Source organism: Aspergillus glaucus (assembly GCF_001890805.1).
Source record: "Aspergillus glaucus CBS 516.65 unplaced genomic scaffold ASPGLscaffold_9, whole genome shotgun sequence".
Lineage (NCBI taxonomy): Eukaryota > Fungi > Ascomycota > Eurotiomycetes > Eurotiales > Aspergillaceae > Aspergillus > Aspergillus glaucus.
The window spans coordinates 70163-86981 of record NW_019170461.1 but is presented as its reverse complement, the minus strand read 5'-3'; the positions used below and the strand labels follow the sequence as shown (position 1 = coordinate 86981).

Below are 16819 nucleotides of genomic sequence, written 5' to 3'. Positions count from 1 at the left end.
AGAAAATAAAGGATTTGTGGGGATCTTTCCCCAGTGTACAAACTTGGTGAAGCTCAAGGCAAGAGCATACTAACACGCAATGCATGATAGCTCCGACACCAATTTCTCCAAATACTGAATCATCGGGAGAGAAATCTGTTCAGAGACGTTAGCGGAGGTTCCTTTGCAAGAAGTCGGCTGTTATACATTCATCAGTCAGGAATGTGCTCCGATTAGTTTCTCTGGCATAAGAATTGCTGGATATTGTAGGCACGGGAGAGCCTGCAAGGCAGGCAACTCAGTTTTGAGATGCCTATATAAGGTGAGGCAGCTTGTCTTTTTCTTCCGGCGAAAGATCCAGTCGTCATCCCATTTATCTTTTCATCTGACCATCGGTTCCAGGTATGGAACATAACATTGGCTGCAAGTGTCAGGGCAAGAAACGAACCCCCCCAACACGTAAACCATGCAAGTTTTGAAAACCCCATTTAGTGCAAGGCCAGCTGGTTATTGGAGACACCTCGCAGTGTACTGCTGCTGTTTTCCGGCTTAGGACCTTAGAACCTTTGGCTAAATGTTTCGGGACAAGAGACGAACTTCCGGCATGTGAAACACGCTAGTTTCGATGCTCCGATAAAATGCAAGACTGGCGGGTTATATTGTTAGCGTGTTCCCTGGTTTAAAGTCTTTGCTGGATCTTCTTGATGCCTAAATGAACTCGAAAAAGCCGAAGCATGAGAGCTTCGATACTCTCAGATATGGCAAGCCGGCAGTTTGCCAATTGTATGGTGACAAATGATCTAGTGCAAGTGTGTTTTCACAATGTATTGAGTCTCTCGGTCACAACGGAGTCGACGTCTTTTAGAGAGCCTCTTCGCCACTGTCTAGCTTTAGAGGTATTTCTTTCGATCGTGGATGAGGTGTATAATAACGGCAGGGGGGATTGTAGGAAAAGCTGTCAGGAAAAGTCAAGATAGATTTGCAGAAGTTGGTGGTTATGATACGGGGCTGGTTGAGAAGTGGGTGCTTCGACATCTCGCCTAGGAATGATAGTATGACAGTTAATGGCTGGAGGTCGATTAACAAGAGTTTTAGCATTCACTACTCTATGTAGCTTCGCTATCATACTACTCACTATGCCAGGCCACCTCTAGTATTCTATTCTGGTCAACAAAGCTGCAAAGCCGAGCAAATATGGCCATCCAGAAGCTCTCTAGTATAATACCAAGCTGGATACCGCAGGAGAGGTGAGCTTGATATACTCCCTGTTTGCGTGATTGAACCTGTTACGTCGCTCAGTCTATTTCCATCCCTTCAATCCCCTGAAATAAAATGTCCTCAACACACTGCAGGTCTTCGCCCTCCATGCTTGCCCCAGACCATGGATGCTCAAGAATACAATCCGTATATCTACCCGCCATTTCCAAGTAAAATTCCTCGTAAATAGCATTCGCATAATCTTTGATGGTTGACTTGCTGAGTTGCTTCCCAGGATACTTCCACGGAAAATTCGCCTTCCCGCTTGTTCCCCTGGTGTGAAAACCTGGCTTCCTCTTCCGCAGGCAGGAAAGAAACTTCCAACAGGCGAGGCAAGATAATTTGGATACTCCGATGTATGGAAGAGCTGGTAGCCTTTTGTCCGACAGGAAATCAAGAGCAACTGCTACCTCACAATGGATCGGCATTCTGATAGTTATCGTCGGCCTTTTCAGATGTTCGCTGGTCTCAGGAGTGGGATAGTTAGGGGGCAAGCCTTTGCATTTGCTGCGTAGGGCTGCGAGCGCTAGTTTTTGCAAAACAGGCTGTTCTGGAAGCGTGATCAACTCACCTCCGGTGTTGGCAGAGACGTAGCGAACTTCGAGGCTCTTGTTTAATAGAAAACGAGATCTTAGCCGACGGGACGAGGCAAGCTGCATTAGTGTCCTGAATGATGTCGGGAAGAACGTGACCTTTTTCAGATACTCGACCACGAAAGACATACGGCGATCTTTTATGGGATCGAGATCTTGGAGGCGAAGGACGTTTCTGGCACGCTTATATAGTCGGTAAAAGCATTCGTAGAGATGCGTGTAAGTTTCAGGCGTTCCGGATTGCAGCCATTTGTTGATGGCTTCCATGTCGGGAAGGGCTTTGAGCAGTTGTTTCGTCACATCGTGTTCCGAGTCTAGAGACTGAACGATATCACTGAATTCCTCGAATCGTGTCTTTTGTTGGTTATGGCTGAGCGTCTTGTTCATTTGATGCTTGTACCTTTCACGCGAATATTCCGAAACGAGTTGCACAAAACCATCAATTCTGGATCTGGTATTGGTAGGAAGATCTTGCCATGATTTTCGGTGAGGGTGATTCTGATAGCAAGTCGCAATATTCTTCAAGGATGTCCAGACTCGGTTAAAATGAATTTGCATGAAAGCCGGAACAGATCCATCATTAGTTGCAATTGTTAGTATCACTATGCTATTATCCTGAGTAACTTGAGCACCAACTGCTACTGCTTCTCCAGATGGTTTTGAAACCAGGATTTGGGCCAGAGAGTCCAAGATGCGTGTAGTGCGGGATTTGGATGGGCGTTCGAACGACAGTCTGGATGAATCAATATCGACCTCATTTATAAGACCGATGAGGAGTTCGACGTCCATTTTGAGAGCCCAGTTTGTAGAAGATGGAGGTTGAAGGTTGCTTGTATGTCGTCTTATCACTGTCACGTATATCATTACTAGGCTACCACGTCTTGCTATCGCCAACACTATAGCTACTTCGCACCATAGTACTCACAATATACCAAATATCACTTCTTTACAGAATTAATATCAAAGGTTGTTCAAATAAACTCGAGGCTCCCATTGGAGCCATCGAAATCATACTTGCATATATTTATGTACTCGCGAATTCAGGATCCTAGTACTCGTATTCAGAGTTGATTGGGCTATTCTGAGCAATGCACTCTGCATACCTATCTGCCAGTCTTGAGTAAGATTTCTTGTAGATAATCTCTGTATCATCCTTGCAAATTGAGTTGCTCCTGACCGGGGTACTTCCATGGGAAGCACGTCTTTCCGTTGGTCCCCTTGGTGTAAAAGCATGGCTCGATCTGATTCTCAGACTTTTCCTTCCGTATGCAGAAAAGAAACTTCCAGCAGGCAAAGCAAGATAACCTGGATGTTCCGATATAGGCAAAGGTTGATGCTGGTGGGTCTTTTTCCGACAAGAAAACAAGAGCGATTGCCAGCTCACAGTGAATCGGGACTTTTGTGTTGGTACTCGCCAATACGTCTTTCAGGGATGTCCAGACCCGGTGCAGGTGATTTCGTATGTAAGCCAGGACATGTCCATCATTAGTCGCAATTGTTAGTATTAATTTGCTGTCCTTGTCACTGACTTGCGCACCAATTGCCACCACCTCTCCGGTTGATTTTGAGACCAGGATCTGGGCCAGTCCATCTAGGACGCTCTGGATGGTGATTCGAGATGAGCGTTTGGATGTGGATGATAGCACTTCGGAAGGACGGCTATGAATACCGGTCTCAGCCTCACTGATTAATACAGTGAGGAGTTCGACGTCTATGCTGAGATCAGAGCCTTGCAGGGTTCATAACAAAAGATAAGAAGATGATGTTTGGAAAGTACAGCAGTAGTCCTGAAGAATTGTTTGCTGATTTCGGTATGTTACACCACGGTGCGACCAAGAATGATTGGAAAAATCTAAAAAATATCTATTGCATGCAGTTGTTCATACTAAGACTACCACGTCCTCGGTCCAAACGTCTCCCCCTCAGGCACCACAATCTGCACCGCTGTATCCTTCATATCCATCGTATCACTCGCAATCCTCGTCCCCCACCACTCTGGGAAGCTCGTCGAAGTCAGATTCAATGCCAGGAAGATCAAAATAGTACCCAGCGCCAAACCGACGTCCAACCCCGCCGACAACACATAGTTATACTGCATCCACCACCCACGGAACCGATCCCGAATTAGCTTGTTGAATAGGAACCCGACAATACCCCAAGAGAGATAGTTCAGCGGTGTAGCGGGAGGGATCAGGCCTGCACCGCCGAAAATGAGTGGTGCGTTTAGGAACTTGAGAATTCTGTATTTCGGGAAGACTCGCGCGGCAATGTAAATAACCACGGGGAAGATTGCACCGGCAAGGAAGAACCATAACAGACTCGAATAGATCTGACCAGGTGAGAACATGCGCGCTGGGCCGATGGCGCCCCATATAATCGAGGCATTGAAGAAGACACGGCCGTTGGGACAAGTGTAGTTGTTCGCTTGCGTGGAGGAGCAGACTTCTGGGATGGTGCTGAGCGCCCAGTTCATGACGGCAATTTGCACGATGGATGACCACAGACCAGCCACCATTTGCGCGGTGAATGTTAACCTTGGTGGGATTTTCATGTAGTGTCCTACCATGACTCAGTATACGCGTATAGAACTGGGGATGATAAGGGGCAAAGTCAACTTACCCAACTTCATATCCTGACAGAAATACAACCCCTGCAACATGGTAATGTACCCATACGTCTTGAACAACATCATCGCCATCGGCTTGCCGGGCTGCATATACCCCACCACAAACTCGGTGATCACATTCAACCCGATATCCACATTCGTCGCGGCCTTGACAATCCCCAACGGCACGAACCATACAATCGCAATGATCAGCGAGATGAAAAACGCCCACCAGCTGAGCTCAGTAGGGTATCCCTGTGTCACGCCGAGGGCAATGCCGAGCATGATCAGTGTTGTAACTGCGTACCACCACCAGGGCACAGTGCGAAAGCGGGACATTAGTCGACCATGAATGTCTTCGTCCTTGCGGCCGAGGTGGCGGAAGCGCGCCCAGAGTTCCTTTCCATGGAAAAGGCCTGTGTGGATGAGGACGGCAATCATGCTGGCGAAGGAGAGGCCGTAGTTAAGGGCGAATGTTGTTGACAGGAACAGAGGCGAGTAGGCTTTGTACTTGGCCTCGTCGAGGGTGAGGCTTGGTGTCAGGATGCGCGAGACGTCGTACACAGCGCCAGTGTTGTCGTAACTGTCCGAGTCGCTAATGGGCAGGTACTTGAAATAGTACAGGCCAGAGTAATGGATGGCCATCGTAACGATCCAGAAGAACACTACCATGCCGATCAATGTGTTCGCGATGGCATACCACGGCGCAATCAGCGGACTGAAGTTGAACCCGGATATTTGTGTCCAGTCGAACGTCAACGGTATCAACGAGAGACCTGTCGAGCCCCCGAATAACTGGTTAACTACCACGTTGTTGGGCCGTATCCATGTCGGAAACGCAAAGATGCTCAGGAACGGCGCTATGTACCCAGGGAACCAGTACCAGACGAACGACCCAATCATGCAGTATAAGAACATGCGATACTTTCCAATCGTCCACCCAGAGACAGTACGCGGATCCGGCTTGCTGCGGTCGTGTAGCGCCGTGAAGAGCGTCGTGTTGATGAGGGTCGAGGGCCAAATCATCGCGGCAGGCGAGACAAGAAACCGGTGGAAGAAGCCAGCCAGGCCAAAGCCGAGCATCTGCGTCGAAATGCACATGAGAATCTCGAACGCCCAGCTGAAACGCTGGTTGTAGAAGGCGCGCTGGGCGAGGAGGACGTCAGTCGCGTAGGCTGCGCCGCCTCCAAAGGTTGCGTTAGCCATGATCACCACGATGGCGTGCTCTTTCTTGCTGAACGGGCCTGGGTTCAGGTTGAATTCGAGACCGAAGAGTTTGTAATTCCGATTCGGCATGGTTTTGGCCCACGCAACGCCGACGGGGTAGGCGACTACCTGCGCCACGTACGACGGAATCACAATGTACGGCTGGCGCATAGAAAAAAGCATGTTCAGTGCTGAGCCGATGGTCGCAAAAAGTAGGCCGATAGTCCACGCGCGGATGGTATTGCTATGTCCACCCTCGTCACGGTTGGGGACTGCTGCGCGGACTTCCGGGTACGGCGAGTTGTCAAGCAACTCATGGGCGGCATTGTCTTGGGTGTTCTTGTTGGAAGTGTCCAGGGCGTTGTCAATCTCGTCAAGAACATCTTGGGGGAGATTGGGGTCCCAGTGGTGGGCTTCTTTGACGTTTCGGAGATGCTTTGTTGCTTCATCGGGGGCCGTTTCGTCGACCTCGGCCGAGGTGGTGATGGCGCCTTGGCTATCTTTTTCTTTCATCTTGCAATCAATAGTTTACCGGTGATGGTTCAAGAATGTAGGAGGGAAAAGAAGGGGAAACAGAGAGATATAAGCCCAGCGTTATCACGAGCTGTCAAGTGAATTGCATGCATTATCGGAATGTAACCCTAACACCCAGACTAAATCCACGTGCAGGGATCCTTGGTACTAGTCCGGGGCAGAGATCCTATCATGCATCAACCAATTGACATACCGCATGGCGCGATAAGGCGAAATCAAGCTCTTTTCTTTGTCTGCGATAAGCCATCACGGGTTTTGCCGATGCCTATCACTGATAACCACCTTCCTATCTGGGATGGTGTATACAGATTGGACTAGATATGTGTGCGCGAGTGCATACATGCCTAATTAATGGCACAGCATGTCTCACTTGTTTGACACCGTGCGCTCTATACCATCAGTGTCCTCGAATCTCTTGATCATTTCGGATGATTGGACAACGTCCCGAATAGTACAATATAACCGTTCCCAGTTCATTCATCTACTGTCATTGTCAGGCAATGGCTATCATTATGCGGGCTTTGCTGCTATTCAAGTCACTACGGAATATATCTTGGAGTGTGAGGAGTGTGAAGGGGCTTCAACAAGCACATAACCATAGCCGCTAGTACTTTTCGTTGGAACTATATCTGTAGCTAACTATTGTGGGATCACGCATCAGTAATAAAAAGCCTCCGGCTTTAGTTCTAGACCATCAGTGTGCAGCCTAAATTTCCTTCGTGAGTTGTTCAACCGCAGCCAGAACAAATGCAACCTTTTCCGGATGCGAATTCGATCCCAAAGCGCCTTTCGACCTTTCAGACCGTTTCTTTCCGGACTGCAAAGAATGTACAATGTATACCTTTCTGCAATAATGGAGTAGAATTCCTGATAAATTTTAGCGGCGTTGTAGGTCGAGCTGTCGAGTTCAGTGCTAGGGTACTTCCAAGGGAACGGTGCATTCGAATTAGTTCTTCTTATAAAAAGACCAGCGCCAGACCTCTGAAGACACCGAAAGATCCCCCAACATGCATAGCACGAGGGCTTTGAGATGCCAATGTAGGGCAGCGGCGAAGGGCCTTCCAGATCTTTTGAGAGGAAATGGAGCGCGAGAGCTACCTCACAGTGTACTGCGGCGTTGATACTCTGGTTTTTCTTTAAGTGACGGCTGGATCCAGGCTTGGGGTCGGAAGCTCGCAGGGTTTCGCCTTGGCTCTCTAGGGCTGCGCGGGCCACCTCCTTCCACCGCTTAGGCCTGGGCAACCGAATGTTTTCTCTTCCTGGGGAGACGCAGCGAATTTCAATACCCTGGCCGGTGAAAAAGCGAGGCCGAAGTGTTGGGTCATACGCAAAGGCCAACAACCAGTTGACTCCTTTTTGCATCGAGGGAATTTTTTCAAGATACGTGGCTAGAGGGAACCCTGCTCAAAAGACGTTAGCGTAGACATAAACTCAGGAATGTAGAAATGAACCTTCAGAGTGCTCAATCTTCTTGATCTCTCGATAGAACCGTAAAATATTCTCAACACGATGAGAGAGGACATTAAAGCAGGAATTTAGATTTGGGATGCTTTCTGACACAGGTTCAGAGGTAAAAGTATCATCGGATCTCAGGAACTTGTCAATGAGGTGGATGATCTTACAGATTTCATCCAATGAGGCTGTTAATTTCTGCTGGGCATCAAGTGAACTGACAATCCTTTTAAATGCCTCCAAACGTGTTTCGTTCTCTCGGAAACGTTTGTTGATGGTGTGAAGGAGCCCCTCTGAGGAATATCTGTAAATGGCGAGCAGGAAGTTGTAAATCTTTTGTTGCGTCTCCTCAGGTAGCTTGTGCGTCGAAGTCGTAATATGCGAAGGTCGCTTTGACTGTACTCGATCCTGGTTATACCCATCCGAGATTCCCTTCAGCAGCGCCCACACAGTGGTAAGATGGTCATAGATATGGAGCGGGAAGCAATCTTCGTTGGTAGAGATTGTTACTATGATCTTTCTCTCGCTTTCCTGGACGCCAACAGCTACCACTTCGCCAGCCTTAGACACAAGAATCCCTGCCAGTCCGTCCAAGATTCGAGCGGCGTGCTGTTGCGAGGAATTGAGCTGGCCTAGAACTTTTCCTTGCCGGTTCGGACGTCTGTTTTTGTTATTCTCGACCTCGTTGATGAGGCCAAGGAGCAGTTCCAAGTCCATGATGGTATTGAAACAAGCCCTAGCTGGTAAATAGGTTAGACAGTTGTATCGTACTGAATACTCGTAGACGGTATACTCCTTGGCATCAAGAAGCACGGATAGATGAAATTTCAAGAGAGCGAAGAGTCAACAGACTATTATATCCGTGGAATCGGAGGGTTGCCTGAAGGCAGCCAAAATGTCTCCCGCAGGCAGACACTCTGTATACGGGATGATGGGGTCATAGTAACAATCTTCTCACGAGTCCTACATCATAATAGATAACCGAAGGATGAAGGGGGAAAGTTGGCGAGGACTACAGGGGTATAGTTACTGGAATCAGGCATTCACGGTCATCATCAGACTACTAATGATAACTTCAATTACAAATCTTTACATTTCATGAGAAAAGCGCGGCGGCCGGAAAGTACGCCGGAGCCTTCGCGGGCAGTATGGCTGTTTCTGCTATGACTAACTGCCTTGTCAATTTGAAGCAGTTAATATCTCGATATCCATGTGAGAATTTCTCACCACTATAGACAAAGTGTGCTTGCAATAGTTATATTGACGGGTATCGGTTCAAACGCTGAAAATGCGCGCTTTGTACTCGAAAGGAACTGGTGCTAAAATGTAATAGCCAGCCAACAGTCTGTGAAATGAATGCAAGATTAGAATAAGGAGACACAAGAGCCGAGGCAGTCTTTAACCTACCACAGCCATAGCTAAGTAAGTTCTGTATGGAGCCTGGCAGGACTATGGGATAGAGATGGAGTAGAGATTGAGAGAGGAAGCAGAATGGTAAACTAGTTAATTATTCTTCGAATCTAATGAATACCATAGTTTCGATTTGCGCAGAGCGAGGCCGAGGAGACACAACAATCCTAACAATAGCAAAAATAGCCAACAATCACTCTAAAGAATCATCAATTTCACCTCCGGCTCCTTCGGAAGATACTTAGGATCTCTCGCCATCAATAAACACTCCGTAAACCTTTCAGTCATTAGCACGCTTTCACCAGCAGCAGGTATCGCACTCTGCATTCCCAACGCTTACTTCTCATGTACTCTGGAAGGATACATGACTACCATCTCGCCATCCGGAGCAAGTTCCGTAGAGATGCACCCTTCCTCATAGCACAATCTGATTCCGGAATTCTCAAGGTCAAAGGGGATACGCCTCCAAAGACGAGTGTTTTTAAGTGCTGTTAGAGCCTTTGACGTTAATATCCATCGGTTTGGGAATGTTTCGGAGACGGGACATGGGCGCAGCATTTGGGAGACTTTTTTCGTCATTCCATGTTGCATTGACAATCATGTCTGTAGTCACGATTTTGCTCTTGTCAAGTTCAATTACAGAGCGGTAAAACTATGTTATCAGGTCAGCCGTGAGTATAGCCGTATAAAGGAGGGGCGCATACATCGTAGAGAAATCGCACAAAGCTCTGCACAGCGGCAGGATGGCCCATCGTTATGTCAAAAACATAGTCTCTGGCCTTTTCATCGAATTTCAATTCCCGACATGGACTTAAGATATAGACGATCGACAACATCGTCATACTCGGCACGAGCAAAGTACAGATACGGTTCAGTCGTCGCCAAATCCACGCGCTGCTCGGGAGTAAAGCACACCGGCGACGTCCCCTCGGGATACACTGTTCTCCCCGTCGTCGGACTTCCAAAAAGGCTAAACAAGCAGATTCTCGGACCGTTGGATCTACCGCTCTGCGTCTTGATGAACCCTAGCCATAGTGTAAGGTCTGGGTAAGAATGATGGGCCTGGTCAAGGATAACCACGACGTTTGAATCGGTAAAGGAGCTGTAGTCCATTTCCTGGCATCCTTGATGATTGCCAAGATCCACCAAGTATTGAATCGGATCGGTCACTTCCTTCCATCCAGTGGCCAGTATGACTTGTTCACCGCGTCCTTGATAGTATGATGCGAGGAGTTCGGCTAGCGTCGTTTTACCGGTCTCGCGGGTTCCTCTTGCAGAGACATGGCGAGATGAGGCGGTCGTAAGAAGAATTCGCATGGGGGATTCTCGCGGTAAGTGATGAAATCGTGATGAGCACGTATTTATGTATGGTGGCCCTATTAGGTAGCGACCTTGAAGATTGGTCAAAAGTAAAACAGCTGTAACCGAAGTACTTCAAGGCAGCAGAAGCTTGCTAACCAACCAATTGGCCTCAGCGAACGGAGCCATTACAGAATAAGACCAAAAGACGACCAAGTTTGACAATAAGGCTCCGTAGGAGGAAGCAGCCCTCCGTCACCCAGCGCCCATTCGAAATCCGCGAGAAACTGGTCATCCAAGCAAAGAGAATCCTGCCGATCGACAGAGCCAGTCCATGTATGCGAAGCAGCAGCAGAATTCTCATGAGCATCGACTCCTGTGGGGTTATCAGCAGTGTACGGTATGACCTGATTGGCCGGAAACAAACCCTCTGATGCCTCTTGGGGAAGGACCATAGCACGATACTGCGCGTCGAATTCATCACGCCACCACCATACAGCATCGAGAACGGGACTGAGGACGAGACGGCTTCGAATGCGGAGTGCGGTGTACTCGCTGCCATCAGGTTTCCGAAAGGCTTTGGTGCTGTTCCAGAGTTGGTTTAGGACAATGACACTTTTAGATGCCATATCGCTGCTATCGATAGTCATTTGTTTGGCCAGGTTGATGGCTGTGAAGAAGGATGATTTTGCGCGCTCGACGTCTAGTTCGCGTGAAAATGTCGTGCTCTTGAGAACCCGTAATATTGTTACCGAAGCGAGAAGCATTGCAAATGAAACCTGCACTGGCGCCATCGCGAGATCCCTAATCCTCTGTCCCAGATCTTGAATACAATCGATCATAGCGCAGCACGTGGAAAGAAGCCGTGGAAGGCAGCCGGTGGTCAAAATGGTTTGGCCTTTGAAAAGGTGAAAGGCTTGAATACTGAGGCGGGCGAGCATCGTGTGGAGCTTGTCATCTTGGATCTTTGTTAGTTTCGCCTACTTGATCGAGAGAGAGACGACGTACCTGAGCTTGCTTGAGCGTCGAGGTCGTATATTTGTCCCTCAAAATTCCGAATGAGAATATCTAATGCTCGTTCCTGATCCACGGACATATTTCGAACCCCATTTTCCAAAACGGCAGCACTGCATCTGGCGACAGCTTCATGGCATCGGACCTTTAGAACCAAAGTTGGCGCGATCCTTTGCAGAAAAACCTGGCTCTGTCCTGGATCTTGCTCGAAGCTCACAAGAGTGCGAGGAGACTGTCCTTTCGTAATGCAAGCACTGGGAAAAATTAGCGCGCGTACGAAGATGATTGCTAGAAAACGTACCGTTGATAAACAATAACGCAATGAGCCCATAACTCAGAACGCCGGGTCATGTCCACCTCCGACAGCGCAGGAATCTTGGCTCTGGAAAATTCGTGACTGGACATGGGAATGTGTAAACCGTTCTGCATTGCAATATGAAGAAGCATTCCACTCATTGGGAACGTCAGGTCGGGTCTGGTCATGTCTTTTGGAAACGGCCAGGTGAGAACCAGGAAGAGGGCTTGAATAGTGTGCCATGGCGCGGACGTAGAAGCAGCCGATAGCAAGGCCATCTTTGTGACGCTGTGCGATAGGGCGGTCACCAGCGTCGGGTTTCTGGAATATGTCCTGCACGCGACACCGATAATGGACCAAAAGAGGAACGAGGATTGTGCGTAGTAGGCATTAGGAGTGGTTTGGGGGTCGAGAATCGGAAGAAATTGCGCGTACTGAGTAAAGAACCTTCTATCATTAGCCTCGATTCCGGCAAAAAAAAAAAAAAAAAAAAAAAAAAAAAAACCAAAGGGTGTACAATCCGTACAGTTGAAACAGTTCGTCAATTTCTTTCCCCGACAGTGTGACATTGTCCAATGTGCGCGGTATAGTCAAATCCGCGATTCGCCTGTCCGGCACGGCATCCATCTGTGGCGTACACGACGAAGACAGCAGAGGCTGCGAATAAGCCGAAATAGTCGTCGTTGGTGTAGAATGTGCCTGCAATTCCCTTCCGTTATTATTATTATCCGAATGCACTCCCATCTCTGCGGCCGCCGTCAACATGGCAATCGGGGTAGGTGACTCTGCCGGGGCTGAGGCTCTTAGTCGTTTTCGTAAGTCGTATGCTTCATTCTCGAGTTCTGAGAGGCGTTGACGTTTGTTCTCTCGCCTGAAAGAGTCGTGAATGACACAATCGGCCTTGACTTTGGCGCAGCGACTGCACGGCTTGTCGGGGTTTAACGAGGCGTCGCATTTTGCCTGTGACCCTTGTTAGCGCAGCGTTTTCCTTTATCTCAATAAGCTGACCTTTTGCTGTCTGCATGCCGTACAGGCTATTCTGCATCGTTTGGGAAGGGGTCTGGATGATGAACGTTAGCGACTTGATTCGAAGCTGAACCGGGAACGCACGACTTGGGTGACTGCGACATCTTTATGTATCAGGATGCCGTAATAGGGAGGCTGGTCATGCTTCCATACTGGCTGGTGTCGGTTGAGAAGCTTAGTTGGAAAGATTGAAGAGGAAAGAAGTTTGGAGGACGGAGATAGCGTTCTATCTCCGGACTACGAGACGCCATACGGGACTATTCACACATACACCAACACACTAGATGGTCTAAGTGCTATTCGGAAGAATTATAGTAATAATCTACTCTTGTTCATATTCTCAATATGTCCAAATCAATTCGAATCTGTCAGTATCAACATGCAATCGAGATGCCGGAACCGGCTCACGGATTGCCGGTCCTACGCCATTGAGGTATCCGATTGGTCCGTTTGCCGGTACAGGCAAGGACCGTAGATACCGGCAAAAAAAAAAGAACATGACAGATGCAGGTTGAATTCACCGAACAAGTGAGCGATGATGCATATATATATAAGAGATGTTGCCGTTCATCTACAGCTGAAATCAAGTGGCAGAGCTGATGGTAAAACCTTACTGACGGCTATTCATGGAGTTACCTCAAGTAAAAACCTCGCCATGATGAACCAACTACACCGGTATACGACCTAGTCCAAATGCCAAGTTCTCTACTAACTCGAATCCCCTCCTGGAGTCCCTGTTAGGCTGGCTTGGCTTGACCCAGACCCTCGAACACGGGTACCTCCGTCGTCTGGCTACAAGTGAAAATAACCATGACGCCTGATTTCAGCTCTCAGCGCAAATTGCAATCCGACGCAAAGTGAAAATAACGCCTCAAGTCTAGGATGGCTGGTAATAATCGAGCCCCGCCTTCATCGACCATCGAGGTACAACCCCATCACATGCCCGCGGATGGCCTCAGCCATCAACAAGCGTGGCACAAGGTTGGAGGGGCAGCGTCGGACTCTGTGCTCAGCTATCCTCCAGGGACTGTACGAGTTGGTTGATGGTGGGTTGGCCAGAATTTCTCCGATTGCCAAAAATGAGCATCGCCAGGTGATTACGATGCCACAACACCATACTATGCCCATGCAGGATGCCGAGGAGATACTGCGGCTGCGTCAATGATTCATCATGAGGGGGGCAAGGCGTTGACGGTTGATCGAAATGCAACAGTGGGACAATCCTCTCATTGGTCTTCCCACAACCTCGTCCTCAGCGCTAGGTGACATTGGCTGTGGCTGGATCCTGAACGGTTTGAGGTGTGATGATTACCGTCTGGCGTTTCATCGTACAGCTTCGCCCGTGTCTTGTGTAGCCGCCAGAAAAGTCATCGTACGGGGTTTCCGAATCGAGACCTGATGTCTTTTGACGCTATGCTGGGTTCGATTGGTCGACGGCGGATGAACCGTTGCAGCGACTTGGTCAATGCAAAAGGGAGATATGCAGCCTAGTTCCGTGTGTCTGTGATTTGCGTGGTAGGACGTGCATGGTCGTACGAGTTCAGTTTCAGCTGAGCTTATCCTCGTTTTGAGGTTCGTTATCAGGTGATGGACGATAATTGCTCGGACACGACAAGATTAGACGCATAGAGGCATTTCGTGGCGTGGATGGGGGGAGGGGGGTGGCTGGTGTAGATTCGAGATGACAACAGTAAACCCTTGACGCGTTTACGCCCCATAGCTGTAGGCAAACCAAGCCATTGTTTTCAATGAACCAGTCCTTCGATTTGCCCTTAGGAGTGAGGCAAAACAAATGTATTCAGAGTGACATCACCGGCTTCTCAAGCGGCAAGTACATAAACGCTTTAGTTCTCGAGATCTTCGAAAACAAAGTATCAAGCCTATCGAGTAAAAAAAAATCCATCCAAAATGGTTGATAGAATGACCTCCAGCTCCGACTTGCCCGTCGCGGATCTCCCTTCCGCCAGCTTCGACCTCCCGTCCATCGACGAAATCAAGCGGGCAGCAGAGGCCGGCCAACGCATCACGACCGAAGATGTCTCGGTGATCTCGCAGGTCGAAAGTGAACTGACCGGCTCCGGTCCTGTCCATGGAGGGCCAGCGGGTTCGTCGTCGCGGGTCCTAAGACGATGGTTTCTGAACCAGGGGATGGCTAACTGACTGCGCTTTAGCAACGGCACAAAGTCTGGCGATGAGGCAGATGAATTATGATACCAAGATAGACGAGCTCACGCGTAAGCCTCAGAGTCATATTACGCAGGAAGATGCGCGGGAAATTCAAGCTACCGAGGTGCGTCAACGTCTTGTCATTGTAAGATAAGTATCGTTCTGACCAGACAGGGACGCGCATTTAATCGACCTCCCGAGGCCGGCTCCGTATCTGCGCAAGTTCGTTCCATCGCGAATCGAAACGAAGCATTAGGACTTCCTCCTGTGGCTGTCGATGTGCCGGTGTACGTGACCAAGGACGATGCGCGGGAGGCTCAACACGCCGAATCGACGGTATACGGAGGACAGAATCCACGAGGAGGCATGGCGGCACAGATGCAAGTGAGTATCTTCACTTCAACCATGCTGGACGAGACTGATCAAAAGCAGAGTGCGGCCGACAAGATCGAGTATGCGCGACGCGGCAGCGAATAGATAGATGCCTTGGTGCCTTGTTAATGTGTCACATAAGGGATTCTACATGTATTCTACCACATTTGTGTATTCTAGCCGAATAAACATTTGGGTCTCCCCAATTTCCGGGGATTCTGCAGAATTGTCGATCTATATAGCTACTGTACCTGTACTCCCCCCTATTCTGAAGCCAATCCGGGACAAAGTTAAACACGAGGACTATTGGGCAATAGCCTGGCCGCAATTCTCCCACGTCACTTTGCTGGATACCATCATGTTGTTGGATGCAATTTCTCTGTGCTGGCTGGTCTCCTTTTCCATTTAACCAGCATCACGATTGTTCAAGACGGTAGACAAATGCCTCTCAGGTTGCCGTTTTTACGGGATATATCTATCACGGGCGGCGCTGACCGAGCGATATTCAGGAGAGGAGAGGAGAGGAAAAGGAGACGCCATGAAGCGCACCGTGTTCACCACGACGACTACCCTCCCCGCGACCATCTCCCGCGAAACCATCATCGACACGCTACATAATCACCAGGAAATGATCGAGCTGAATCCGCTGGTGATCCGCTACTCCCGCTGCCAACCGACGCCCTCCGCCCCGGACGAGGAACACGCCTCCGACTGGATCTGGTACGGATTGACGGACCGCATCAAGTTCCTACCCGGGAAATGGTTTCGCGGGAAAATCAGCTACAAAGGGAGTTTTCGGGATCTGCCCCGTGGACTCCGGACACATGTTTATGCGCCGATGGGAGTGGATATTCGGGCTACTTGGAGTGTTGGGGGGAATAAAGAGGAGGAGGAGGAGGAGGGGGAGGCAGGCGAGGAAGGTCAGGCGAGCTCCGACGCAACAAACATGAATGACGGTCTGGATGGTCAAGGTCAAGGCTTGTACCTGCGCGAAGAGGTCGATCTGCGATGTCCATTCTGGTCGGCTGGGTTTGTCAAAAAGACGATGCGGCGGTCGCATGGAGTCCTGGTAGATCGGCTCATTGGCAAAGCGAGTCATGGAGGAGCAGAAGCAGCACAACAACAACAACAGCAGCAGCAAGCACCAGCATCTCCGGGATTAGCGCCACCGCCAGAGATCCGGATAAATGACGTCCCCGCATCGGTCTCGATGGAGCTGGCACGGCCGCGTCCGAGGCGAAGAAAGCAGTCTGTTGCGGAACTCGAGTAGCTTCAGGATTGGACAGAGATACCCGGATGGCGTTGGTTGAGTGGTTTTTGATCTTTGTTTTGGATACACATTATTGAATCTAATTTTTTGACGCTTCCTGTACGGCAATTTGAAATCATTCGCGGCGGATGTGGAGAGATATCCGTGTCCTCTTTGTTCTCTTCGTCTTCATTCCTTTTTCCCTCCCGGTCAGCCATACATATTGACAAATTCCGAACAAGTGCAAAGTCAATGTCGCTGAGATCTGTCCGGAGGTCTTTCACCTGGCCGTCAGCTGAGTAGAGACACCTTATCGAGGCCTTTTCGTATTCCAAATCGCTGGATGATCGCCTGAATTGACA

General features: G+C 49.2%; 7 protein-coding genes across 7 annotated transcripts; 2 read left to right on the top strand and 5 right to left on the bottom strand.

The window, feature by feature from the left end:
• Positions 1-1274: 1274 nt before the first annotated feature.
• ASPGLDRAFT_25214 (nucleic acid/nucleotide deaminase domain-containing protein) lies at positions 1275-2618 on the bottom strand (the record flags this gene model as incomplete). Its single annotated transcript, XM_022543459.1, has 1 exon — positions 1275-2618. One exon carries the CDS (start codon positions 2616-2618, stop codon positions 1275-1277), a length of 1344 nt encoding a protein of 447 aa, XP_022401211.1.
• Positions 2619-3618: 1000 nt separating this feature from the next.
• On the bottom strand, positions 3619-6421 carry optB (small oligopeptide transporter, OPT family; the record flags this gene model as incomplete). The annotated part of the gene is made up of 3 exons (XM_022550134.1): positions 3619-4388; positions 4449-6153; positions 6368-6421. The coding sequence occupies 3 exons, from the start codon at positions 6419-6421 to the stop codon at positions 3721-3723; spliced, it is 2427 nt and encodes an 808-aa protein (XP_022401210.1). The 3' UTR covers positions 3619-3720.
• A 459-nt stretch (positions 6422-6880) lies between these two features.
• On the bottom strand, positions 6881-8343 carry ASPGLDRAFT_25212 (nucleic acid/nucleotide deaminase domain-containing protein; the record flags this gene model as incomplete). Its single annotated transcript, XM_022543458.1, has 3 exons — positions 6881-6968; positions 7016-7574; positions 7797-8343. 3 exons carry the CDS (start codon positions 8341-8343, stop codon positions 6881-6883), a joined length of 1194 nt encoding a protein of 397 aa, XP_022401209.1.
• Positions 8344-9517: 1174 nt separating this feature from the next.
• Positions 9518-10353, bottom strand: ASPGLDRAFT_35012 (ATP-binding protein; the record flags this gene model as incomplete). The annotated part of the gene is made up of 3 exons (XM_022544497.1): positions 9518-9688; positions 9741-9810; positions 9881-10353. The coding sequence occupies 3 exons, from the start codon at positions 10351-10353 to the stop codon at positions 9518-9520; spliced, it is 714 nt and encodes a 237-aa protein (XP_022401208.1).
• Positions 10354-10523: 170 nt separating this feature from the next.
• Positions 10524-12774, bottom strand: ASPGLDRAFT_66102 (putative C6 transcription factor (Leu3); the record flags this gene model as incomplete). Its single annotated transcript, XM_022548980.1, has 6 exons — positions 10524-11293; positions 11344-11603; positions 11651-12091; positions 12171-12604; positions 12653-12683; positions 12755-12774. The coding sequence occupies 6 exons, from the start codon at positions 12772-12774 to the stop codon at positions 10524-10526; spliced, it is 1956 nt and encodes a 651-aa protein (XP_022401207.1).
• A 1404-nt stretch (positions 12775-14178) lies between these two features.
• Positions 14179-15492, top strand: ASPGLDRAFT_1449125 (uncharacterized protein). Its single transcript, XM_022541833.1, has 5 exons — positions 14179-14438; positions 14496-14774; positions 14842-14960; positions 15011-15220; positions 15269-15492. Exons 2-5 carry the CDS (start codon positions 14579-14581, stop codon positions 15311-15313), a joined length of 570 nt encoding a protein of 189 aa, XP_022401206.1. The 5' UTR covers positions 14179-14438; positions 14496-14578; the 3' UTR covers positions 15314-15492.
• Positions 15254-16818, top strand: ASPGLDRAFT_1448639 (uncharacterized protein). Its single transcript, XM_022541831.1, has one exon. The coding sequence runs from the start codon at positions 15747-15749 to the stop codon at positions 16476-16478; it is 732 nt and encodes a 243-aa protein (XP_022401205.1). The 5' UTR covers positions 15254-15746; the 3' UTR covers positions 16479-16818.
• The last annotated feature ends 1 nt before the right edge of the window (position 16819 follows it).

What these genes read in the sequence shown, in the direction of transcription:
- ASPGLDRAFT_1448639 (XM_022541831.1), top strand. Translation starts at nt 15,747, where the DNA reads ATGAAGCGCACCGTGTTCACCACGACGACTACCCTCCCCGCGACCATC.
- ASPGLDRAFT_1449125 (XM_022541833.1), top strand. Translation starts at nt 14,579, where the DNA reads ATGGTTGATAGAATGACCTCCAGCTCCGACTTGCCCGTCGCGGATCTC. An exon ending in GGGAAATTCAAGCTACCGAG is followed by an intron (nt 14,961 to 15,010) that starts GTGCGTCAACGT and finishes CTGACCAGACAG; the next exon opens with GGACGCGCATTTAATCGACC. An exon ending in GCATGGCGGCACAGATGCAA is followed by an intron (nt 15,221 to 15,268) that starts GTGAGTATCTTC and finishes GATCAAAAGCAG; the next exon opens with AGTGCGGCCGACAAGATCGA.